The sequence below is a fragment of the Siniperca chuatsi genome, linkage group LG4 (assembly GCF_020085105.1).
Source record: "Siniperca chuatsi isolate FFG_IHB_CAS linkage group LG4, ASM2008510v1, whole genome shotgun sequence".
Taxonomy (NCBI): domain Eukaryota; kingdom Metazoa; phylum Chordata; class Actinopteri; order Centrarchiformes; family Sinipercidae; genus Siniperca; species Siniperca chuatsi.
This window is the reverse complement of record NC_058045.1, coordinates 7,742,151-7,768,992: the sequence shown is the minus strand read 5'-3', so window position 1 is coordinate 7,768,992 and position 26,842 is coordinate 7,742,151. Positions and strand designations below refer to the sequence as shown.

The 26,842-nt window shown below is 41.0% G+C and overlaps 1 protein-coding gene across 8 annotated transcripts in view; it reads left to right on the top strand.

Moving 5' to 3' along the window:
• LOC122875008 (contactin-1a-like) overlaps positions 1-26,842 on the top strand; it is a 69,074-nt gene that overhangs the window by 32,244 nt on the left and 9,988 nt on the right. For 7 of the 8 annotated variants that reach the window (XM_044193679.1, XM_044193678.1, XM_044193677.1 and 4 more), the window contains 14 exons: positions 1,381-1,515; positions 3,252-3,290; positions 14,307-14,433; positions 15,305-15,483; positions 15,877-15,972; positions 17,072-17,278; positions 18,900-18,999; positions 19,411-19,592; positions 19,907-20,031; positions 20,555-20,672; positions 20,987-21,134; positions 22,038-22,165; positions 22,902-23,074; positions 23,970-24,111. In XM_044193679.1, the coding sequence (XP_044049614.1) occupies positions 1,461-1,515; positions 3,252-3,290; positions 14,307-14,433; positions 15,305-15,483; positions 15,877-15,972; positions 17,072-17,278; positions 18,900-18,999; positions 19,411-19,592; positions 19,907-20,031; positions 20,555-20,672; positions 20,987-21,134; positions 22,038-22,165; positions 22,902-23,074; positions 23,970-24,111 (1,819 nt within the window). In that variant the 5' untranslated portion in view covers positions 1,381-1,460. The remainder of the gene's footprint in view (positions 1-1,380; positions 1,516-3,251; positions 3,291-14,306; positions 14,434-15,304; positions 15,484-15,876; positions 15,973-17,071; positions 17,279-18,899; positions 19,000-19,410; positions 19,593-19,906; positions 20,032-20,554; positions 20,673-20,986; positions 21,135-22,037; positions 22,166-22,901; positions 23,075-23,969; positions 24,112-26,842) is intronic. The other variant, XM_044193675.1, reaches the window with a different exon arrangement.

Genomic DNA, 26,842 nt, shown 5'->3' with positions numbered 1-26,842 from the left:
TTTGCCTCTGTAATGGGGGACCTGTGCTATCTGTAATAAAACTGATTATTATAAACACATAAAACATTTTCAGCCTGATGTAATTTAGAGTATTAATTTATGAAGAATATGAAGACAATTCATTAAGGAGTACAATTTCAAATCAAATATTCTTAACCATTATGGAGACATTATGATTCTTCCTCTGTCAGCACTCCTCACTCAGACAGCTGTTGCTTTTCATATTGTGTTACTGGGCGTGAGGCTGAGAGCTGGTGCTGCGCTGGGGGTTCCTGCTGGTGTGGTGTTATGTCTTGGGGGCAGTGAGTGAGCAGCGAGATGCCTGCTCTGCTAAACCAGTGCTCAGGGTTTCTTCTGGAAACTGTCCAAATGTCAATCATCAGGCGTCAACCTATTAAGGAGCGTGTGCTTCGGAGGCTGACAGGAAGCAGAGACACGGTGAAGATGCTGCGACACTGTCTGCTTGTGGGCCACATGGAGGCAGGGATTGGCTGGTGAAGCTTGTCATATTTTATGACACAGGTTGATTCTAATAGTTTCTACATTACATACACAGGAAGGCTGCCGTATGAGGCACATGTCTCCTGTAACTCCTGGACAGTATCATACACATAGTGCTGAGATGATTGGATTCATTGATTAGGCGATGAACAAAAAAATTAATCAGCAACATTTCTGATAATCAGTTCATTGTTTAAGGCATTTATAAAACATGAATGCCAAACATTTGCTGATTTGCATTTTCAAATGGAGTATTTCTTAGAGAGAATTTGTATCTTTGTACTGTTGGTCAGAAAAAACAGAAGTTTAAAGACGTTCCCTTGAGGTCTGGAAACTTTCAGTGGATGTTTTTTATTATTATTCTTTGGACATTTTATAGACTAGACAATAATCAATTAATAGAAAAAATAATTAACAGATTAATCACTCCTGAATAATTCTTAGTTGCCTCCCTACACCCACACTGTATAACCACTGGTCTATGGATTTGCAAAGAGGAATGTATTTCAGGCTTATTCATTCCTAACCTTTTACTTTGGTTTTATGTTGTAAGAAAAGATGCAATACATGGCAGGATGTCCAACAAGCAAATCCTGCTTTTCATTTAGCATTAGTATGCTCTTTTCTATTGTGACTGAAACTGAAGTTTGGGCCAAAACAGACCGCACAGTTAATTGTTCACCAGGTGGAGAGCCTCTTTTTGCACAGCCGGTCTATATTTTGCGATATTGTGGTGAATACTCTAACCTGAAGAGCCGTGGACGTTTTATCATATATCTGTAAATTCACAGTACCTGCTAACAGATGGTTTTCTTCTGTAAAGAATTTTCTATGTTTTGACAATCTCTCTCTCTTTCTATTTTCTTTTATCACTTTAAGGAAAACCAGGCAATCCCGCTAATGTTCCATCAGCTGAGCTTCTAGCTGTAACCCCACCAGGTGGTCCTCACTTTAACATCATGCTACACCTCACCCTGCTCCTCCATCTCTTGGTCCTCTCACTCTCCCATGCAGGTCAGTAGCATATTCAGCTGAAAGGCTGAGTTAATTGACAGAATGTGTTAGAAGATATGTTGAGATACTGTGTCACTGTTGCTGGATTAAAGCATCACATCTCTACTAATCATACTTTACACTCAGCCTTTTTAATGTGTTATATATAATGCTACTTTATATATAGCTATTGAATGTGTGTATGACCCCATGAGTCATAAAATTTCTCAGCTTAGAGCTACACTTGAAATAACATGTAAATCACAACATTTTGTCGTATTTGGCATCAGTGACACATAAACTGCTGTAATTAGTTCAGCAGTAGTAGCAGTTTGCTCTCTGGTAATTTTCTTTTCAATTTCAACTCGTTAGCACTAAGAAATCAAAAGCACTTTGCTCATTTAGCTTGACTCTTTTTTTACTCATATGTCCATCCAAAAATCCAGCTGTCGAAGGTTCATTTGGCACTAACAAACTGACAGCGCAGTGTGTCTCATTATGATGTGATGAGGCCAACTGTAAAAAAAAAAAAAAAAAGCACAAATTGTAGAAAAAGCTACAACGCTTAAGTATATCTGATAGGCAAGGCTAGGCAATTGTGTGCCTTGGAGGGCCTAGAGTTTGCAGGTTTTCCTTCCTTTTTTTGTGATACTGCTGTGCAATCAGCTGTGTGGGAAACAAAGCAAAGTGGTCAGAGAACAGCAAGCCTGAAAATGACCTGTCTAAAAAAGATTCAACCTCCTCTGTGTTCCAATACCTTAGGCTATTCTCACTTGTTTCACATTTGATTTCACATGAACCCAAAAAAGGGGGGGAGCTGGGATTGGGAATTCTCCCAACTTCACACCACATCTTTCTCAAACAGACTGAGAGATCTTTTTCTCTTTTTTTCCCTACATGGTAAGGTACTTGTATTATTATAGCTGAGTTCACCAAAGGCTTTGGCAGCACAACAGCTAAAGCTTAGAATATCCTGTTGAAAATGCGCTCACATACATCTACAGAAAAGAAATGGGCAGATAAACGTTCAAAAACACCGCACACATATACTCAGTATAAAGAGTTCATCCACACAGGGTTGAACTGTATGGCTGCTCTATCTAAACAGACAGCAGCCAACCAACAGACTCAGGTCATTATTGCGGGTACAGAACATTGGCTTGACATTTTTGTATAGCCCCAACAAGAATAAAGTTTGACAGTTAATGTGACATTAATGCCATGACAGCACACACTATCCTACAACTAAAATGTCTGAGTGTGCATGCGTGTGTGTGTTTTCTATGGAATTCTAAGGATAAAACAATTTAACAGTCAGGATTATTGTTTAATCATCAGGTTGGTATGTTTCTTATGTCCCTTCTGTAAATGTACATGGGTTACCATTTGAATACAGCATCACAATAATTAAACCTACATTCACTCAAGGCCAACCACAAAGGACAGGATGCGCTGGATTCCACAGAGACCGCCTTCAGCCAAAGGTAGTCTTTTAGTCCAAAGCGGGGTTTCCAGCCATTCATCACATTCTCAGCAGCAAAAAGGGATTCTATCAAAGACCTGCACCTTTCTGAAGAAACTTTTATGATGATACATGATTTGTTTTGATCCATTTTTCTTGTTGTATCCTGTGAGAAGTGAGAGAAATATCACCTGCAGTTTAGGAACAGGAAGCTGAAATATGAACATCAGCAGTCATATATTTGCAGCATCACAGTTCAATATGTTGACATTATTTCTTTTGTTAATTGTTACAGATGCATCAATGCATGGGGAGGTGCCTGACTTTTATGGAGGTAAGACTGATTATAATATCAAATAATCATGGTTATTTGTTTCAATGCCATAAAAAACTATATTTAGCCAAGAGACTCCACTTACTGCATTTGATGTGAGAGTCTAATGGTAATGCAGTTTAGAGTTTCAACACTACATTCATGCACTTAAAAAAAAAACTCCATTCATGTGTGTCCAAAATTGTCTTGTGTGGGACATAATGGAACTGCAATCTATTAAATAATAAATAAAAAATGTTATATCCGTGGTGAAAAGGTGTCAAGCTCAAGGCTGACCGGGACATTGCAGGGAATGTTTAATAACCAGAAAGGTCACAGGGTTGACAAGTGTTTTTATGAACATCAACTGTATGTGTTCTGTCAAAGTACCCTTGAGGAATTCATCGGAATCCTAGCTGCTCACTCAGGCCTAGACCATACAAGTAAATACCTGAAATGTGAAAAATAAGACTTGTTTCTATTTGATTTATAGTCTTCAAACTGGAGTGAGTGCAGGCTGCGATTCATACTGCAGTCAAGACTACGCCACATCTGTGCAAGCAGCATATTACGACCCATATTTACGTTTATTGTTAGGTGACATCCTCTAGTGGCCGTTGTAATTATGACTAGAGCAGTCGGCGTTTGGAGGCAGTTGGGGCGGGATGGATGGGTCAAACAAACACAGGACTTTCACCCAGGAGACCGGGGCATGTGAAACCAAAAGTACGTGACGTAACATACTTATTTTAACCAAAACCATGATCTTTTCCTAAACTTAACCAAGTAGTTTTGTTGCCTAAACCTAACCAAGCTGTGACTGTTTCACAACGTTAACCACGTGTTTAACGTCACGCCTGACGCTGTTTTGGGGACCAGGCATATATGTCGTTTTGGGAGTCACTGGCAATCGACCTGTTCTGTATGAGGTTTGAGGACGTGTTGGTTTGAGCAGAGAAAGGCCAGTGACTTGTGGTTCCTTATTGCATTATTCTGTCGAAGCAATTCTTGCACAAGAGTTGTTTTGACTCTACGGTTTATTTAGCTCCTAATGCTAGATAATGCTAAAGAATAGGACATTGGACATTGTGTAACTCTAAAACAGCCTTCTAGTGGACTGCCAGATCACATGGAATACCTTTTCACATAAAATACAACCCTCTAAGCAGATTTAACAAATGAACTGCTATTATAAAAAATAAGAGAGATAATTACTTCAGTTAAATATTCACCGCCTCCTTAATTTAAACGCAGTATTCAAGCTTTTTTACTCTGTTCTACTCATTTACTGAACTACAATGCCCATCCTCTGCCCACTAAAGCCCCTAAGGTGGTAAAACTACAATAGTTCCTGCCTGTCAGGATTTGTTAAGGGACAGGCAGTGACAGACGGCTCCCTTTCTCGTGGTCCACAGTAGGACAGGACTAATAAAAATCTATCTGGAGGTCACGTTTCTTTCCACTGTTGCTATTTCTGGATTTCTCCTACTTGCAGATGTACATTAATCCTAATGGAGATGGTTAAAGTCCAAGGCATTGCACTGTACTCCGCAGATGAATCTAGGCTGGTCATTAGAGCTAGAAACTGTATTAGAGCTGCCATGCCTCATTGTGGGGTTATGTTGGTATAATGGATTAGACAGAAAAAGATAATAAATGGCAGTGTGATTCATTCAAACACCCATGTATATATATATATATATATATATATATATATACGAATGTTTATATTTTTCTGTATACATTCATTTAATTATTTAATGTGTTATTATTGTATTATACAACCCATCCATCATCACAGATTATCCTTAAATATTAGGGGACACATTTAAAGGAACAGTTCAACATTTTGGGAATTTCGCTTGTTCGCTTTATTGCCAAGAGTTAGATAAGGGGATAGATAACACTGCTTTTCATGTCATGTATGCTAAATATGAAGGTACAGCTAGCAGCTGATTAGCTTCGCTTAGCATAAAGACTAGAAATGGGGATATAGCTCTCCTGGCTCTGTCCAAAGGTAAAAAATCAGCAAAACAAGCTACTAAAGTGCATTAATTAACTTATATCTCGTTTGTTTAATCTGTACAAAAATGTAAGTGGATAAACAACAAGTTGGGGTTTTACAGTGGGTTATGTGCCAGACTATTTCTTTGTGGGGCGCAGTCACCTTGAGGTTGCCAGGCAACCAGCAGAAACTCCAGGAAGTCTCGACCAAGAAATACTCCAGAAATATTGCAAAACACCCTGTAAGAAAGTAAAGAAACGTATTTCCCAAAATGTCGTAATTTCGAGTGTGTTGGCAGAACTAATATCAGATTGAACAGAAAGGTATTACACTCTCTCCATTTCCAAAAATAATGTAGCTCTCTATTCATAAATGATAAATTGAGAGTTTTGATCAATCAAAGCACCTTCCTGTTCTACTATGCACAGCCGGTTGTCATTTACTACAGTCAGTGTTTACTGTTGTATCGGCATAAGACTTGTACTATGTGTGTAATTCTCTGGGAGAAAAATAAAGTGGAGGCAGACTGTCAGCAAGGGGTAAATTGGACAAAGGAAGGCTTGCTGATTCGTTGCTTGGGAACAAGTTGTGATGCTGCATGCAGGTTGAATTTTCGATGGATCCAGTGAGGAGTGGAGTCATTTTTTCTGGTGGTCTCTCTTTCATTTTTTTTCACCCATTCATTCTCTTTTCTTCCATAGATGATTTTTACAGTCTGTGTGCCTGTATGGAGTGTCACCTCCTGGACATGTTGACATTATTTCCACTTGTATGTAGAAATAACACAGCATGATGCAGCTAGGACTCTGCTGAATGTTTTTGATGCTGCAAATACATTAGTCCAATACATTATAGACTACATTGTTTAAAGTCACTCAGCACTAAAATATGTGAGAAAATGCTGCTTAGGTTTTAAAATTTTGAATTATTTGCCAAACTTGGACAAAGATTAAGGCGTAGCCATAGGAGGAGGCAGAGTCGATCCCACACTCCTCAAAGGTCAGAACATAGTGTAGGTGGCTTTCCAGCTGGGACACACAACCCTTTTTTTTACTACTGTGTACTGCTTATCATTCAGCCCATAGTGTTAATGCCCATCATTTTGCTGTTACTCCACCCAATATCTGTCTCTTTAGGAACAAACATTCACCCCCTGCAGCCTTGAAAGATGTCATTAAAATGTATCAGAGACTTCTCAAATCACTTCTCAGCTATCCAGCCATATGGTCAGTACTTTTCAGACCCTCATATTTCACCAATTTATGGCTAGATACACTTCCATCTCAATCCTTAGATATGACCTTGTTGAGCTTTTAAGGAGGTGGGTGCGTTGGTTTGAGTGCCTGCACCGCAGTGTATTCAACGTTTTCGATACTACGAAAATAAGAGCTGCAACGATTAGTCGATCGACAGAAAATTAATTGGCAACTATTTTGATACTCAGATGCCATACAGATGCCAAACATTTTCTGGTTAAAGCTTTTCAAATGTGAGACATTCTAAGAAGGGTTTTTCACAACTGCTGTTTTCGTTGAAGGAGAGAACGCCTTTTGAATCTACAAGGGGTGAGTGTTTGGTCCTTGAATGACTGATTTTTGGTGGAGTATTGCTGGACTAAAGACAAATACAATGATCCCAGTGATGCACTTTTAAAACCTCAGTCATTGTTCATTACCATCGCAGAATGTGTTTCAGATTAATAATTGTCATGGCTTGTGAAAACATCTGAATTTAAAATCACCCTCCTGTTTGAATAGCTCTGCTCTGTTGCAGCCGCCATTTTAGAGAATATAATTCTTTTTGACAGCAGTTAAGTGATAGCACAGCTGGCACCACACTGAGCATACACTGATTGACTCTTATGTCCACATCTCTGCAAAATAGATGGGCTTTCAGTGAAGCAGAATAATTATTTATTTAACATATAAAATTAAAAAAGTAGATTTCTACCTCAGGGACAATTTAATCTGCCACCATGCCTCATTATGTGGCTCAAGGGCTTGTGGGTAGTTATTGCTACACTGTGTTTTTGGTGCTTCCGGCAAACAATATGTTATCTGTCCCACTTGCACACTCTCTTGGTCATGCAAACAAACCATGCTGCAGATATAGCCCAAACACACAGCTGTGAGAAAAGTGAAATTCACCAGAGGATGAAATTCTTCTGGGATTTTAGGTTATTATGTGACCATTTAGATGTGAAACAAAAACGCATACAAATTATTTATTTTGCAAAAAAGGGAACTTCATTCTGTGAAACAGCTGGAAATTTTGACAGAAGACATTAAACAAGAAAATAATTTAACAAATAGGGCCGATTGCCATTGTTTTATGTTCTCATGTATTATAACGTTTCAAGTCAACAAGTCATTGTCATGCACCTAAAATTATACCTAAAACCTCAATAAATAATTTATGTCTCATTAGAAACTGATGCTAGGAAAGATAGCAGGCTCCTAAAATAACAATTCAAATGAGCTCTTCAGTTGAATAGGAGTCTGTGTTTGATAATGAAGTCTGTCCAGACTCCTGGAGACCCATAGCATCTGACAAGTGTGTGTGTGTGTGTGTGTGTGTGTGTGTGTGTGTGTTTATATATCTTTGTTCCACTTTTTTAACAGATGTGGCCTTCCCTGAGAGTAACTTTATGCTATTTTTGTGTTTTATGGAGAGAAAAAGAGATCCTGAGAGACTCACAGATAAAGAGAGAATAAAACAGAGATTGAAAGAGGGATTTAGCTTTGGAGAGCTGGAAAGAGATAGAGGGGCAAATTCAAAAAAGGATTGTGCGGCTTTTGCGGTCGTGTAATTCTCAAAAGGTGAACTGCACCCCTAACTGCACTGCCAAGCAAATAGTGTCTTGGTTCTCCGGTGTTATTTGCAGGTATGTAAATGAGGTAATATGCATTCATTTGGCGCAAAATTGGCCCATTTCTATGCAAATGAGCCTAATTGAAAAACAAGGTCAAATTCACAAACACCAGCGCTAATAGCCACACGCAGTTAGATTTACATTATTAGCGTCTTCATAGAGTTGGTGGTAACTGAAGCACATTTATAAGAGGCGTCACACCTGGACTTTCCAGTGATCATAGCAGCAGTGATTATAGCCAGGCGACGCAATAGCGCATCACAGTACATCATATTCGCACAGATGGCACAGAGACAGTTCAATACCTGATATTCACCATGAGGGAAAGAAACTGTAAAACAATATAAAACCCGCTGCTGTGAGTAACAGAGACGATGGTTACGCACTGTAACAGTCCAGCATAGAGCAGAGTAGGAGAGAAAACAGCTCTCCTGGCGCCCAGAGGCATGAGGGAGAGCGCACAGTTAAAGCACAGTTAAAGCCATACAGAGTGAGTCATAGAAAAATAAGAGACATCCCGCAGATAGAAACGAATGAAAGACCAGGGGGAGTTATTAGATAATCAGAATACTTATAATTATAATTCAAATAAGTTCTTTTTCAAATCAAACATCTCTTTCCATGAGTGGAAAGTATTGTTCTTGCAACTGCATTTGTAACATTTTTTGACTCAGACATTGCTTAACCATGTCATGTGATATGCTACTTCAGTACACCTTAAGAACAAATTGTCATAGTTAGCCACAGCTCTCTCTCTATCCTTGTGTACTCTAGTGTGCTCTCCTCTCCCTGTGTTCCTTGTCAGTCCTCTGTTCGTTGCTGTGTGTGTGTGTGTGTACCGGCCTGGGCGGGGCTCCCTGGTTTTCCCTCCTGCTGCGGATCACCGGCACACCTGAAGTTCATCATCCAATCAGTCTCCACAGTATATTACTCATTCCGTGCCGGTGCTGACTTGGGGTGGAATGAGGAGGCACTTGTCAGCGTGTTTGTAAAGGGATTATGTGAATAGATCAAGGAGCTGGTGGCTCGGGATGAGCCCACTAACCTAGATGCTCTGATTTCCCTGTGTATAAGGATGGACAACCATCTACGCGAACGGCGCCAGGATCGTGCCTGTTGTCCCATTGCTCACCCCTCATGCAACACACCTCCCACTACGCCCATGAGAACTGGAACACAAATCCCGATCGTTGACACACGTCCACAGACTCAGGTCGCTCTGGAGGTGGAACCCATGCAACTTGGCAGAGCCCATCTCACGCCGGCCGAGCTTTTCCGCAGATGAACGGCTGGGGAATGTTTGTACTATGGACACAGGGTCACTTTTTGGCAGCTTGACCAGTGCCAACCAAAAGAATAGGCTCACCAGTCACAGTGGGGGTTCTGGTGAGCCGAGATACCCCCCCCCCCAAAGCAGGGCTCTTCGAGGTTGCAGATCCAGGCCACTCGTTGCAACCAACAAGTATCGCTCCCATTACTGGCTCTCGTTGACTCCAGGGCAGAAGGCAACTTTTTGGACACCAAGCTGGCTCAACAGGCAGGCATCCTTACTGAGACTCTGGACATCCCACACAAGGCTAGGGCGTTGGATGGTAGACTCATAGCACAGGTAACCCACCGCACTACTCACGTGTCATTAGTATTATCAGGAAATCATAGAAAAGACATTCAATTCCAACTCATTTCATCTCCTACAACCCCACTAGTCCTGGGCTTCCCTTGGTTACGACAACACAACCCACACATTGACTGGGTCAAGGGAAGAATTGTGAGTTGGAGCTCTTTCTGTCTATCCACCTGTATGCAATCTGCATTATCCATGCATATAATACCATGATCAAAGCGATGTTTTCAGGAAGGATCTAGCATTATCACTACCTCCTCACCACTGTGTCATCGATCTTCTCCCTGGGGCCCCTCTTCCATCCAACCGAGTGTTTAATCTGTCTCAACCTGAAAGAGAAGCCATGGAGAGATATATCAATGACTCTTTGCATGCTGGACTTATCCATGCTTCATCTTCTCCAATAGGGGCAGGATTCTTCTTTGTGGCGAAGAAGGACAAGACGCTACACCCCTGCATTGATTTTTGAGGTCTCAATCATATCACCATTAAGAATAAATATCCTTTGCCGCTGGCGCCACCATCTTCACCAAGCTGGACCTCCGGAACGCCTATCACCTGGTCTGTATTCGGGAAGGGGATGAGTGGAAGGCAGCCTTTAACACCACATTTGGACACTTCAAATACCTGGTCGTGCCTTTTGGGTTAACGAACACTCCTGCTGTGTGCCAGGCACTTGTCAATTACGTCCTGAGAGATTTTCCTAACCACTTTGTCTTGATCTTCCTGGATGATATCCTCATCTTTTCCAAGGACCAAGTTCTCCAGAGACTTCTAGAAAACAAATTGTTTGTTAAGGCGGAGAAGGGTGAATTTCACGCTAGTTCAGTGGGTTTCCTCGGCTTCATCATCGAGAGTGGGCAGGTGAAGACAGATCCAGAAAAGATCAAAGCAGTGATGGAGTGGCCGACTCCTGTTAACCGCAAGCAACTACAGCGTTTTTTGGGTTTTGCCAATTTCTACTGATGGTTCATCAGGGACTACAGTCGAGTGGCAACACCCCTCACAAGACTTACTTCTACCAACATTCTTTTCTCCTGGAACGCAGAAGCCAACTCGGCTCTAGCCAGACTCAAGGACCTATTTACCTCAGCTCCTATCCTGATCCAACCCGATCCCTCACATCAGTTCACGGTGGAAGTGGATGCCTCGGACATAGGGGTGGGAGCGGTTCTCTCCCAACGTTTGGCTACCGACCAGAAACTCCACCTGTGTCTCCCGTCGCCTTTCCCTGGCTGAGCAAAACTATGATGTTGGAAATAGGGAAGTCCTGGCAGTCAAACTAGCATTGGAGGAATGGCGACACTGACTGGAGGTAGCAAGCATGCTGGGCCCTGTTCTTCGGTTGCTTCAACTTCACCCTCACCGTCCCGGGTCCAAGAACATTAAGCCTGATGCTCTCTCTCGTCAGGGCGTGTGTGCGCTATAATATCATTAGCGCAATATCTTTTGTGAATCGGACCTTGCAGATAGCAGTTGCAAATAAAGCGCAATTCTTGGTGCTATTAGCGGCCATAATTCATTCTTTGTGAATTTGCCCCTCAGTGTTTTTTGGACAAAACATATCAGGCATGTTTGGGATGAGGGTAGAAAGAGTTTATGAGAGAATACACTAGACAACTGACAGTAGGAAGCTTTGAGAGATGGAGAAAGAGTGATGATTCGAGTATTGGAGAAAAACAAAACTCTATAGCCATGCTAGCAGTTCTGTGAAGCTGTACTCATGCACAGTGGTGCTTTGAGCTAAATGCTAAAGTCAGAATCCTAATATGCTCACAATGACAATGATAACACACTGTTTTTTTGCTGGTTTAATGTTGACCATTTCATTATCTTTGTTTTGCATTTGCTAATCACTAAACACAATGACAGCTGAGGTTGATGTGAATGTTTTAGTTTTGCAGGTATTTGGTCATAAACCAGTGTTGGACACACACTGGCGTGGCGCTAGATGGAGTGTGCACCAAAGTTATTAGAGTTCATCCTGAGGGGGACATGTTTGTTGAATGTTTTCATGACAATCCATTGAACATTACATTTCACTCAAAACCACAAATGTCAAACTGCTGGTGCCACTAGAGGGAAAGTCAGGGGATCACTAAAGTTATTGGCACACATAATCTGGGAACCATGAATGTCTTCATGAAGTTCTGTGCCCACCCACCTCGTAGACATTTATATGAGATAAATCATTAGGGTCCATCTTATGGGCTTATCTGTACCAAATTTCAAAGAAATCCATCCAGTAGTTGTTGAAACGTTTCACTAAAAACCAAAAACGTCAACCTCATGGTGGCACTAGAGGATCACCAAAGTCAGAAGGATCCATCATTTGGTGGACCATGAATGTCTATACAAAATTAAAAAAGAAATTCCAGTCTCGACCAAAGTGGTGAACTGATGGACTGACATTGCCATTCCTGGAGCCATGCAGATAGCATTGCTAACTAGAGAGTTAAGAGACCTTTAGAATGGATGTAGTTGTAGAAGGAAATCCAGGAAAGGTAAAGAAAGAAGAGCAGAGCGTGACAGTAGGATATACAGTAGGTTAGAGAGATGGAGAGAGGGCAGTGGAAAGCCAGAGTCAGAGACAGATAGAGAAAGTGAAACGTGGCAGAGAGAATGTAAGAGGCCTGTGTGTGTCTCCAGGCAGTGGGCCTTATGTGGCCTGCTTTTACACTCCCCTTCACCATCTGTCACAGCCCACATTACAGGGAAAGGATAGGAACGGCACCAGTACTCATCTCTCAGAGTTACACTCCAATTGCAATTTCAGCACTGCACCAGAGCCTCAGCCATCCTACATTTATATTTCATATTTACATGCAAAGCATTTATCTGACACTCATGCAGAGCAATCTAAGTGCAACAGTAGGGTCACTGTAGTCCCTTTACTTATCCAGGTGAGTCTGTTTCTTTTAATTCCTCAGTTATTTTGTCTTTGCTCTTTTTTTCTTTCTCCCTCGTTCCCAGAACATAGTTTCCCACTCAATTTGCCTTCCGTCCGCCCTACAATGCCCCATTTATAGTATGTTTAATTCTTTCTCAGCCAGCAGTAATTCAGAGTCCTTGGGATTTGCATCAATGTCAAGCATTTGCTCACGGTTGGCTGCTGGAGTGTGTGAGTGGGAGTGGATCCTGTCTCCTAACGTCTTAATTGCTGCCTCCTGGTTGGCCGTCCTGGTGCGAGAAGGGTACAGCTAACTTGCTAGTGTGGTTACAAGTCTGTCTTCATACTGGTTAGGATTATAAGATTTTTAATTCCTTTTGCTTCCTTACAGCGGAGGCAGATAAATATGCATCTGGTTCACTGATGTTCTACTACACAGTATTCGAGATTACTGTACATCGATGTCAAGCACTCACACATGTTTGACTGCTGGGATGTGTATGATTGTTGCTTTATTTTCTCATTATTCTATACAAACATATCTTAATTTTTTTGTGGTAGTAAATAGTAGTGAAAATGCTGTTTCAAGTGTCTTTTGTTCAGATTTCTGAAGGTTGCTCACTGTCAGTCAATATGACATTTTCAGAGTGAGTGAATCCTAAGCACCAATGCAGGCCTGGTAAGAAGGATTGAAAAGAAGCAGGATGTTACTGTCTGAAAGAGCGAGCTTCTCCCCATTGAGGTGTCAGCTGTGCTCTCTTCGAACTCAGAGACGCAGGGGAATAAAGCACGCACGTACACATTCGCACACGCTTCACATTTGTATTCCTGCAGTCACCTACACACACTCTTGATCTGAGAGAATAATCAGCGTTTGAGAACATTTCGCCTCATTGCTTATTCATAGCCTGGCATTGTGTTTATGTCTTATTCATGCCACTGCTCGTGATGTCTGTCTGTTTTAATGAGTAATTGGGGCTAATTGTATGTGTGTGTTGAAAGTGTAAAAGGCAGATTGAACCAAGAAAGGCATTTTCATCAAGGAGTCTCTTCTCCCTGGATTTGCCTGTGCAACCGCTTCACAGCACTGAGGATAACACATGCAGTATGAAAGGGGTTTGGATTATGCTAAGTCAAGTTAGCATTTCCAGTTCCAGGATTTGTATTAGCTTGTAATAATGTCATATTCACTGGCAACATAAGAATGTGTCACTGTAGTTTGGCACCTGAGTGAGCACATCTCTGTCATAATTAGTGTGATGATGTGATTTGGAGTAAAGCAGGGGCTTATTACTATGCATCATGCTGGAAAGAAAGTTTGTGTGAATTCAAGGATTAGATTAGTTAAAGCTACAACCAGGATTTCTCTGAAACCAGCTACTAAACAATAGAGGTGTGTGCATCTGTGAAAAACACAAACCAGGCTGAAACATTAAAAGGCAGGTCCTCACAGGGGCAATCTCACAGTCTAGTCAGTCTATATATATTTTTTGTCTTACATCTGAACCCTGCTGTCTCGTTTTTTGATGGAACTGCCCCAGAACTGCCAGACGAGCGCTGAGCCCTAACACCTTGATATTTCCTGTTTGTAAGTCTGACCCAGCTTGTTGTTGTTTACCCTGATCTCGTTTGTTTTTTGTCGGCAGACGAAGCCACAGGTTACGGGCCAGTGTTAGAGGAGCAGCCGGTGGAGACCATCTACCCCGAGGAGTCGCCCGAGGCAAAAATCACCATGAGCTGCCGGGCCCGGGCCAGTCCACCTGCCACATACAAGTAACATATGTTCCCCATAAACTCAGTCTCATTACTGCCCGCTGTGCATTCTGTGTGCCTCTCATCACTCACCATCTCTCAGGCTGTATTCAGACTGTTTAAGGATCTGCATGTAAATGGCAAGGTCACAAGGATGTTTATCTTAACCTTTGTTGCAGCGCCAAGGTTTACTATGTGTGTGTGACCATCCAGCAGTGCATGATTGTGTGATACATTTTCAAGCCATTCCCACCTAATTCTGTTGTTGTAAACAACCTGCGCAACTCAGATTGTTCGCAGCAGATGTTTGTTTTTTCCTCATGCTAACAATAATTTAAATGGCAAAATATGACACGGCAGAAAAACCTAATAACACACAAGATGTTGTTCCCGCAGCAGCAGCACAAACAACACTGCCATCGTGTCTCCACCTCATTTTGTAGCTCAAATTTTAAAGCGTTTTGCCTGATCCATTTCAATTTAGATGTAAATGTATGTAAATTATATTGCTTGGCATCCCCCAAAATCAGTTTCACTGTCAGAGAGCCCAGAATTAGATGTCAGAGGGGAAAGAATTAGCTTTGACTACAGCTGGTGTTAAGTGTTTAAGAGGGTTCATCTACAGTACAGTCCACTATGCCTTTCAAAACATGACATTTGTTATTGATTCTTACAGTATGTGCAGACGTTTATTGCAAGAAAGAGCAACTGTAATGCAGACTCTGGTCAGATTTTGCCCTGCCTTGAAGGGCCTAACGTCAGGTGTTTGCGGTGCTCCATGTAATATACTATATTTATAATCCGATAGTAGTTATGTACTCCCATATGATACTTGACTCAGACTGCTTTCACACTGCTCAAATGTATTGACCCTAATTTTTCCTTTTTGTAGGTGGATGATGGGTGACAGGGAAATTGACCTGAATGCAGAAGGCAGCCACTACAGTTTAGTAGGAGGCAACTTGGTCATTAGCAACCCCATTAAAACCCAACATGTAGGAAACTACTCCTGTTTGGCTACCAACATGTACGGCACGGTCATCAGCCGAGAGGCCTCCGTCCAGTTCGGATGTAAGTGGCCCAGTTGTGAACCCTGATTAAGGCTGCAATGATGTACAGTGGCATGCAGATTTAACAGAGAACTGCTCTGGAGCTGTACTTTCATGGATATTAAGCGCACTGAAATTGCAAGGGCAGCTGGGACAAAACATAAGTGGTGTGGAAAGTGCAATTTGTGACTGGTCTAACTTCATGATGCCACCATGGCTAATGTTCTTTTTTATTAAAAACTACAGCTCAATTCAAAAGCAGTTGTTGAACTTTATCCAATCCTTAAACCTTTAGTGTAGGTTTTATGGAAATTAGCTTTAGGGGATGCTCAAATATGAATGTATGGCAGTAGATTTTGAGTAGCTCTTTATTCTGAAACTGTCTTACAGTTTATTTTGTCTCTGCCTCGCTCAGACCTCGATCTTTTCTCGTCGGAGGAGAGAGAGTCAGTGTACGTCAAAGAGGGACAGGGGGCAGTGCTGCTCTGCGCTCCCCCACCGCATTATCCAGGTACAGCATGTGATAGCTTCTGCTACATTCAACCTCCCTCATCATGTAGCATTAGCATTTGATTGATAAGTGGGCAGATGTAACAGTGGCACAGAAGCACTGTTCCCTATTTTGATTTCTGGTCCTTTCTATGGATTTTTAATGTTCTCTCCTAGATTGTGCAGGGTTTCCTCCTTGGTGCTGCAGTCCATAGCCATGCAAGTCAGGTGGACTGAAGATTGTACATTTTCCATATATGTAAATGAAAGTGTGACTGCTATACTAGTCTTTAGACGTACTGTACTGTGAGCTTTATTTTAACCACATATCCACGTTGGGTTTTTCATGAAACTGATGAACCGAATATATGAAATGAACCAAAGATATTTTGTCCTCTGTTGGCCTGGGACTGAATTGCCCTTCTTAATGTCCTCTAAGGTATATAAATAATGACATCACCGACTCTGTCACTGTCTCATTATCAGTTTTTAAGTTTATTTTCTCAGTTTGCAGTCATACCCATGCTGGGTTTACTTCTACTCCCTCATGGATGTAAAAGAGAAAGAATACAAAATCATCAGTCTCATATTTAGTTCAAGATAATGTGTCATTACAAGAGTTGTTTTTCCTTCTTTTACTGATCTGTATGTGACCTCATTTTATTTTTTCTCCTGCTTTTTCATTTTGTATGCTTTGAGGTTATGAAGTGTTTTCATAACATTGCTGTTATTTAGCCATATCCATCAACCCAAAAAACTGTACACATATTGTTAATATTCATGCTAATGCAAATCAAGTCAAACACAACAGTCTGAAAGCATTGTTATCTCTCTCTCCACAGCATCAGAATTACCTCAACAAGCCAATGTGCCTACAGTATCCCTCTATTATGCCTCTCAGCTAAAAGAATTATAAGATTTCATCTGAAAGGTCAATAGATGCTTGAATAATACATCCCCCTCAGCACCAAAGAATTGTGCTATTTTTATTTTGCATTTGTTCAGATTATTCAAAGTGAGCCAGCTTCACATCCAATCCCCTCAGCTCTTTCCAAAGCTTTTGCTGTGTGTCCAGGGTCTTGATTGACAGGTGGTGTTTTGTCATGTCTCATTCTGTGCAGCCGAGTTGTCATTCCGATGGATCCTCAACGAATTCCCCACCTTCATCCCACTGGACAACAGGCGTTTCATCTCCCAGATAACTGGTAACCTCTATATCTCCAAGGTGGACTCCTCGGACAGTGGCAACTACTCCTGCATTGCGTCCAGCCCATCCATTTCCAAGAGCGTTTTCTCCAACTACATCCCCCTCGTACCTCTGGCTGAACGTTAGTTCCTTACTTCCTACTACCCATTCCGGTTGCTAATTTCTGACCTTTCCATAAATTATGATTGCACTGAAGCAGGCTGAGATTTCTGGTTTCTTCAGTTTTATAGCCAGTGATGTTAAATGACCCACATAAAAGCCCAAGTCAAATTCTAGGTTGGTTTAATTATCCTGCACCAGATTGATCACAATAACATTTGCAGTGCACTGCATGTATGCCTCTCACTTAAATATGCAAATATTTATAGTGTGTTTTGATGTATAAAATGTACTTAAGCTCAATACAATAGTGAAATACAACCGAGAGATTGAATGCATGTGTCTCTCTAATAGTAACCATTTCCTTAAGAAGTGTTTGATAAAGAAATAGTCTCCAGGCTGTAATTCTTATACTCTTTTACCAGATAAAAAGAGGTATGAGTAGAGAGCAGGAGCTAAAGTGGTTCTTAAAGAGATGAGTTTCAAAAATAAGGAAGTGACTCTGCCTGGTTGCAGCAAAATACTACATAGATTTTTTTTCTCTTGTCTCTACTGAAGCCCCATGTTTAATCACAACAGTGCTTGTTTTAAATGTGATGAGGTCAGAACAGAGCAGACCAATTGTTTCATGCATACGTGTATTATGAGATGCCTTCTGGGAATGATGTGGCTTGTATTTAACTCTAACTAGTTTTTGTGTCCGTGTGTTGGGTGGAGTGCATACCTTTGCATTTTGCCAAGGCTTTTTAAATACCTTGTGTATGTGTAAAGAGGAGACAATGATTACATGGCTTGATTGCAGGTATCAGGGTTATGATCTGTTTTTTGCAGGACCCCGGTTATGTTTTTAGCATGTAAACACCATATATTTGTTTCAGCACTTCTCAAGGTTTTGATAAACCTGGATGCTACCTGGAGTACAATGATTGAAACATGGATACTTCAGCATGGTAGCACCTTATCCAGGTGATCAGTTTCTGCAATGTGGGGAGGTTTTTTATCAACTGGACTTACGTTAAGTAGTTTGTCCTTAAAACAAAAAATATGTATATGATAAATAATGTATTGATTATCTAGGCTGAAATGAAAGTGAAAGTATGAGACCAGAAATGTGAAGGATACATTTTATTGTTGCTCTTGTTGCTAAATTAACTAAACTGGCTTCATCCTCACCTGCTGAGGTAACTCAGTCGGTACAGAAATAACAGAGTGGCTGAGATGTCAAGAAATCAAAGACGCACCTAGAACCACACAATGTACTGCAAAATCAGACTCACCAGAGACAAAATCAAGTTTACAAGTTTCTTTTAGAAATGACAGACTCCTTTGACTGAAGACCTGGTCTCTCATGTTCCATTTTAACGTTATAACCCAAAAATGGTCAAAACCAGGATGAGACTCTAGGGCTCTGAGACTCGAGTGTGTGAGGACATCTGAGTAAAACAACATTTACAAACAAGTATCTTTTAGTTTGTATAAAGTAATAACAGAATAGTTTTTTTTTTTTTAAAGGAAACCTTGAAACAAACACTAAGATGGTTAAAATTAACACTAAATCATTTTGAAACCACTATTGTTTCAGGCTCAGCAGCTAGAAATAGGTTTAGCACCTCATAATTCTGGTCTGTTGTTTTTCCTCTCAGGTCCCATCAGGAAATACCCTGCTGATCTCAAAGTCAAATTCCCAGACACCACTGCTCTGGTGGGGCAGAATATCACCTTGGAATGCTTTGCTTTGGGGAAGTAAGTGTGAGAAATCATTGGTTACCTCTGTTTTTTAGAGTGCACAGTCAGAGGCTTTTCTGCTAATAAAATAATGAGGAAAGGTTACTCTTTGTTATTATTGTGGCATGAAATAAGTTCATTTAAATGATGCAACATATCTGTACATACAGTAATACACACATATTGACTATCAACAACTCAAATACAAAATTTAAAGTAATAGGGATGTATCAATCGCTCAAAACACCATATTTGTTCACCCTTAATGCATGATGTTTACTGTAGCTCAGACTGTCTTAGATTCACCGCCTATTCACTGAGCTAAATAAAGCATGTTTCAGAATAATGATGACTTGAGTGCAGTGATGCATATGCATTACAAGTTGAAGCCTGACTTGTGTATTGTTTTTCTCTCTCTGCCCTTCCCAGCCCTGTCCCAGAGATCCGCTGGAAGAGGTTAGACGGACAGCTGCCGCCCAATCACGAGGTGCGGATGGCGGGGGCTCATCTGCACCTGTACAATGTGCAGTTTGAAGACGGTGGCACCTATCAGTGTGAGGCAGTGAACACGAGAGGAAAGGACTACCACACTACACGTGTGTCTGTAGAAGGTAAGAAGTATGTTGTATGTCATATCAGCCTTCTTCTCTTAAAACATATTACAGGGAATACACACATTCATCAAGTGTAAGTTTTACAAAGCCTTTATTAATTCTCTGCTTAGCACACTGTGTGGGGTAAATTCACCAGGACTTTGTTCTTATCAGTAGCTAGTATAGTACATTTTCTCAGGTTTTTCTGTTTTTAGATCAATAACCTACTGTAATGCCCCAAGTATCCCATATCATATATTATTCAGCAGCTTTGTAGTTTTCTTAGATGTTTCTCAAACACTGTAACTCTGATTTTGCTTGTTCATTTGTAGCTTTTCCTGAGTGGGTGGAGCACATCAGCAGCACAGAGAAAGACCTCGGTAGCGATTACACTATGTCCTGCATAGCCAGTGGCAAACCTAAACCACGCATCCGCTGGCTGAAAAATGGAGAACCGGTAATATTAAAACTCGTAAATCTTTAAGTCCTATAACTGAACAATTTACCTATTTAGCTGTAAACTACTCAGAGCCCTCTTAGCAGCTCTGTGAGCTCTCTTAGAACCTGTTCAGTGTGCAGCCCAGGGTTGTTACAGTAGCACAGCAGTGACAGGAAGCTGGCACTGTGGGTACACATCGTGTCAGGAAAAAGTACCTGCTGTTACTGAGTGGGTGCCAGCATGGGTTGTGTAACCCTCCATAGAAACAACTGTCATCAGGGCTTAAAAATACCCAAGAGAGTAGCAGGTAATGACAGCAGAGTGGGGGAGGTTGTTTGATATATATATAGCTGGATACATCATTATGCATTAATGAAATCTTCTCCCAGTCCAATTATCTAATTGTCATCTGTACCTCGGTGGATGTCAACAATCAACAGTTTGATTTCAATAATTTGCTTAGTGATCGAATTGAAACTATGAAAATGGTGAAATGTAGAATGATGAGTTTTTAACTTTACACTCCTGTTATTTTACACAGTTTTACAGGAAAGAGATGAGGTTCAGCAGCTTGACGTTTGGTGATTCAGGGATGTACCAGTGCATAGCAGAGAATCATCACGGAGTCATATATGCCAATGCAGAGCTGCGTGTGTTTGGTGAGTCACACTTTGGCTCCAGCCGCACAAATGGCTGCATCAGAGATTTAAAGGTCACGTTTCTAGCTAACTAATTGGAGCTTATTAGGACATATGGAGTGCAATGTTAGATTTTGTTAAGATAAACAACTTTCTGAAAAAAACATAAATTGTTTCCAAAAATGTATTTTGCTCATTCAAAGAAGCATGCACAATTAGATCAGTACACTACATGTTTTTATGAAATGTAAAATGTGTCATAAATGTATGCATACCTGCACTAAATGCATATTCTACTAAGTTTGTGATGAATAATCCATACTGTCCCTCCTCAGCTTGTGCTCCCACGTTTGAACACAACCCAGTGAAGAGAGTATTGGCAGCTAAAAACGGCCGGGTGGTGATCGAATGTCGACCCAAAGCGGCTCCAAAGCCTACCTTCTCCTGGAGCAAAGACACCGAGCTGCTTTCCAATTCTACCAGGTGAGCAGTCTCTTAATAAGATGGCACACTTTTGTCCTCTGATCTGTAAATATTGTATGGATATTTACCCATTCAGAGAGCCTGGTTTATCATGGCAGAGTTTTCCTTTGTAGTTTTTAATGCAATACACAAGGACAAGTATCTGAGAATGCAATGTCTCACTAGACTCGATCCCCTTTAAAGTAGTAAGGCACATTCAGTATAGTAATTTTAGGGCTCTAAATCAACTCTAGAGATCTAAGTCTACTATATATGCCAGAAAAGTCTTAAGTGTTGTTGTTTTTCAGCGTTTGCTGTGCATTGCTTTGCTGTCTGTCAGTGGCTGACATTAAGCTCATTCTCAAGCTCATCAGCGTGGACAGACTGGATGTGTAAACCCCTGCCTTGTGCTTCTCACTGACAAAACAAGCCTGATCTGTGAGCTCTAAGATCCCTAACCCTTTCCCCCACCCTACACACCCGCATGCACCACAGTGGGACTGACAATAGAGGAGGAGTAGTGGCCAAATTGCTATGCAGCATATGCCTCCTAATACTCTCTATGGTGGCTATCTGCATGAGAGAGGGTGTGGAGAGGGGACGGGGAAGCTGGCACGATGCTATTTGGTATGCATGAATATGAAATATGCAGAGAAAAATGAATCAAACATTGTTGCCTTGCCTTTAGCGCAGTTTAATGCGTGTTGCTGAGTAGTTTCAAGTTAACATACTTTTTTTCCGTGGAAAATCATATATCCATTAGGGAACCAGCAAACATTCAGAGTGCCCTCATGATTTTTCATCATCCACATATCCACGGAATAACATACGCTGGACTTTTGACCTTCATATTGTGCTGAATATTTTATATCATATAGCTCTTTCTCGCAAGTGTGAGAAGAATTAATTCTGGTTTCTCCTCAGGGTGTTCATCTGGGAGGATGGGAGCCTGGAGATCCTCAACGTGACGCAAGCAGATGAAGGCAGGTACACTTGCTTCACAGAGAATGACCGGGGCAAGGCCAACAGCACGGGCTCTCTGTTGGTTACAGGCAAGTTCCAGCTAATGAACTTAATTAATTAAATTAATTAACTCTCTATATGCCTATTTTTTGGTAATGTTTCCAGGACAGTTAGTGTGACTTTGACTGATGTCAGCCTTCGCTGGCAATCGTTCCTGTCACTCTCAGTCCCACCAAACACTCCCGACCTCCAAATGTCTACTGTTGTTGAATTATGGCCCTCTGATCAGAGTGACAGTCTGCAGACTACTGGTGGATATTCATTCATTCCCCAAGGGCAGAGGTGAGAGGGGATTGCTTTAGATCAGATGTGTTGAGGCAAGGGCCTAGTCCTCACACTGTTCAATGAAAAATGATGAGAGACTTGAGTTATGAACTTGTTGAGATAGTTTTGATTAATTAGCAAATAATAATATTGATACATTGTTCTTTTGATTGTCATTTTCTTTTCTTCAGATATGCAATCTCAGCTGTCAAACATTTTTAGTTTTTTACAGTTGATCTCCAGTGGTGAGGAATGCACAGCTCTTTTCTGCCCTCTTCTGGACATTTGTGCACAATTCAAGTATTTCATATTAACACCATATATTTAACTATAGACCTGTCTACTGTGTGACTGTGCAAGACTCCCTTTTTCATTTAAGTCATTCACCTGTATTTTTCTTCCATTAAATAAAATTTCTTATGACCTAAATGAAGTTTCAGTGGCGGGACTGACCTCTTTCTCATCATCACTGATGCCTTCATCCTTTGTGTTTTTCCCCAGAGTCCACAAAGATCACCTTGGCACCGTCCAATGCTGATGTTAAAGTGGGTGAGAACACCTGGATGCAGTGTGGCGCATCACATGACCCCTCTCTGGACATCACCTTCATCTGGTCCCTGGATGGCCTGGTCATTGACCTTCACAAGGACAGTCAACATTATGAACGCACCTCGGTGAGACATCATATCGGTTCATTAAATTATTTTAAAGAGAAATTAACATAAATAGTCTAAGTTTAACTTGATAGCCACAGCTTTGCCCCAATCGCAAAATCTCAGCTGGAGTTCATCGACGTCAAATCATATTTGAGGTCAGGTTGATATCTGTAGTATTCTTATTGGAATACCTGAAACGGAAAAGTTTTGAATCCGTATGACTCCAAAAGCCATTTCACATTCCTTCCCTGAGTGGAATAGTACATTGTACATCAGTTTAATAGCAATTTCCTCTAACATCCATTATTGATATGACCTACTCTCTCTCTATAGTGCAGCTCTAACCATAAGTTAGTGGCTAGCATTTCTCATTTGTCTCTCTGCCCACTAGGCAAACACCATATTATGATTGTGATTGATGATACCCCATTTTTGTACACAAGGAGGATTTTCCCCTCGTAAAAATGGGCCCCAGTTCCACTTAATTCTGTTTGTGTGGTATAAGCAAAGCCAGTTTGACTCTCAAACAGTGAGTTCAATGCAGTCATGCATTTTTAAAGTAATATTTGTGATGGTTTTACCTTTCGACATTGAGAGAGATGACTAGAGCAAACACTGTGTGGAGCTTGACATTTCTTCATAGGAAAAGCGGTGACAGCCCTTAAACTGATGCCCATGTCGAGTTCACCTAATAGGATACTCAGGTTGGATATCTCAGTCCCTCTGGTCTAGCAGGATTACTTTACTGATTGAAATAATATCTCCTTTTCCATATTTCCAGATGAGTTTCAGGCTGAGTGAGAAAATATCTACCATGATAATGTTGTTTGACAAGCACACAGTGGGAAAGCTTTGCCTCATGGCGATGATGTTTTGTTCACTCCTAAATTAACCGTTGTGTTATTTATTGCAGAATGGAAGCTCAAACGGCGAGCTACTAATCAAGGACGCCCAGCTGAAGCATGCTGGACGCTACACCTGCACCGCACAGACCCCCATTGACAATGTTACTGCCTCTGCCCACCTGGTTGTCAGGGGTGAGTCGTGCAATAACGGTACACATATGCATACAGTCATGCACATAAAATGTCTTAAAAGCTCTGAAAACATATTTTCTCAATCAGCTTCTTACTAGCAGTGATTGGATCCTACATGAACACATTATTCTCTGTCAAAGTTCCAACAGTTTTGGTTATTTTATATGAGGATTTCTGTATTTTGTGTTTTGTCTGTGCTCTTCTCACTGATTTGAAGTGGACGGGACTCAGTTGGAAAATGGTGAAGTCACTTACTTCCGTGCACTAATCCGGATTAGGTAACATTTCCAAGAAAATGTGATGACAATCGGTGGATTGTTTGGGTACAGTCAGTCAAATCCTCAAACCACACCCACACAGTCCTGATGAAGCTTTTGAGTATAAATTATTGTGTTTTTAAAACTTTGCTGCTTATTTATGAAGAGCTAAAGATTTAAAGCCAAGTTTTCAGGGGGTTTAATTCTTTAGAGCTTATTAAACTGAACACAAGACTTATAAATAATTCCACAGTTCATCAGGCGCATATTCCTAAATTACTCATTAAAATTTTCCCCAACTCTCATTGTCAGACCATTAATATACAGCTAGAAAATGCATGTGTGTATGAAAAAAGAGAAAGGGATACAGAGAGAGATAAAACAAGAAGAAAATATCTCCAGAGTAACTAGACCATAGCCGTTTTTGCCAGATAATCTGTCAACCCCGAGACTCCACTTGAAAGAAAGCGAGAGAGAAAGGGCTGGAAAAAGCTATGGAAGGTAATGCCTTGTGTTCACACAGGAGACAGAGACACACACAGGGAACACTAACTATCTACCACTACCACTCAGAAAAGGTCAGCCTAACTTCTCAGGCTGTCTGCTCAAAGATGATGCAGTTAGATACCAATAACAGTCTTTCTAAAGGGTGCAAAAAATAGTGCAGAAGTCAACTCAAACATATCTGCTGGTGCCTTGCCTCTAGATTACATTGTTTGGCTGTACTGCATGTTGGCAGATTGCAAATTAGGTTCAATTTAGCCAAAAAATTTGCTATGTCCAGCCAGGCAAAGTAACTATAAGAAACAGTAGTAGATTTGATTAAACTGAATGAAACAAGCAATGCTTCTGTGTCTTTAAGAAGTGTAATGAATACAGTGTCAGCTCCCACTTGTCTTCATTATAACTGAATAAAGTAGCACTTTTTATAGAGCTGTGAGAGCTGTTGGCATTATAGCAACTAGTCTGTTTATGGTTATTAGTTGTGTAATGCCATGTGATGAAAATCTGATGACTAAAGCGTGTAGAACATAGATTTCTATCTTCACCACAATATTTTGATACGGAGTGCTGCTGATTTCAGTACTTGTTCTTCCTGCCACATACAGATATCAACACGCACAAAATGAACCTGCCAAACTTCCACAGTGCTCTGTCTGTCATTTACTGTATTTGACCGCCTGGATGATTCATCAGGCTTTGTTTTCACCCTCCGCTTCCTGATGAGTGAGAGCTTGCCTTACAGCCCTCCCCTTGGGTCTTGAAACAGGCCCAGTGTTGGTGGACAAAGGGTCTCTTCAGATAGGAACCCAAGAACTTTAGCAGTGATCTGGTTGCCAGTGATCCCTGTTGTGCCCTGGGTGTGCTGCCACCACTGCCGCTTTCTGAGCAGGTGTTGACAGATGGCCAGGTGAACGCACAGCGGCTGACTGTGACGTTTCCCAAAGTGGAACCAAAACACAGGCCCTGGGCCGCTCCTAATGGAGTGCCAAATGCCAGCAGTCCAGGGCGCAGCGAGGGAGAGATGAAAGACAGCCATTTATCATGGCAGATGAGGAAACAGATCTACTTCAGGAGATTGTCTGAGCTAAAAACATAGCCCTGCACCTGTAGTTTGTTATTAGTAGGGATTTGAGATAGGGAGAAGAGCTGTTTTCATATGAAGGTGTGTGTGTTATTGTAGTGTAATGTTACTGTCTTGCCTGGAACAGTGTTGAAATGTGGCTGTGTTAATGTAAGTGTCTGCGAATTAGGAAAACTATTCACAAACTTCATAAAATTTGGTTCCCGGGATACAGTACATCAGTTAGTAAAAAACACTGAAGCTTATCAGTTTAAACACATTGTGCTAAGCATCCATATGACACAGTGTTGTACAGTCATAGAAATTATATACAATATTTCATCCCTTACATTGAATTATAAAAAAAACTGTAGATTTCTCACTACTTTGCTTTCTGTCCTGACTCTTAGAGGAGAAGGGAGCTTAAGGGCTGTCCGGCTTTGGCTGTCTAATCGCCTTACTTGTCTCGGCTCATATTCATGACTTGGAAAAAGTAAATCCTGGCTGATTTCTGAGGCTGTGGGTTGGGAGGCTAACCCTGACACAGTCTGAGTTTTCTATTAGGCCATTTTTATGTTCCAAAAGAAGAATCAAGAGGAGCAGGAGGACCAAGAGAAACATTGGAATCAAAAGCTTTTGCTTAAGCTTTAGTTCATATATGTCAATGGGCTCTAAGCTCTAATGCGTTAATCCATCAGTCTTTGTTGATGTCTTTTAAAGAAGAGACTAAAAAGAGGAAATGTAAGGGCTTTGATGTGCTGTGTTTCATATGCATCAAACAGTTGTCTTTTTGGACTGGTGTTGAAGTATAAAGTAGTTAAAGGCCTCGGGACCTTTGCCAAGAATTTCCCCATGAGCTTGAATAAAGACAAAGCTCTTTCAATAACACTATACCCTCTTTCTCTCTGTCAATTTGTGAGCAAGTAGG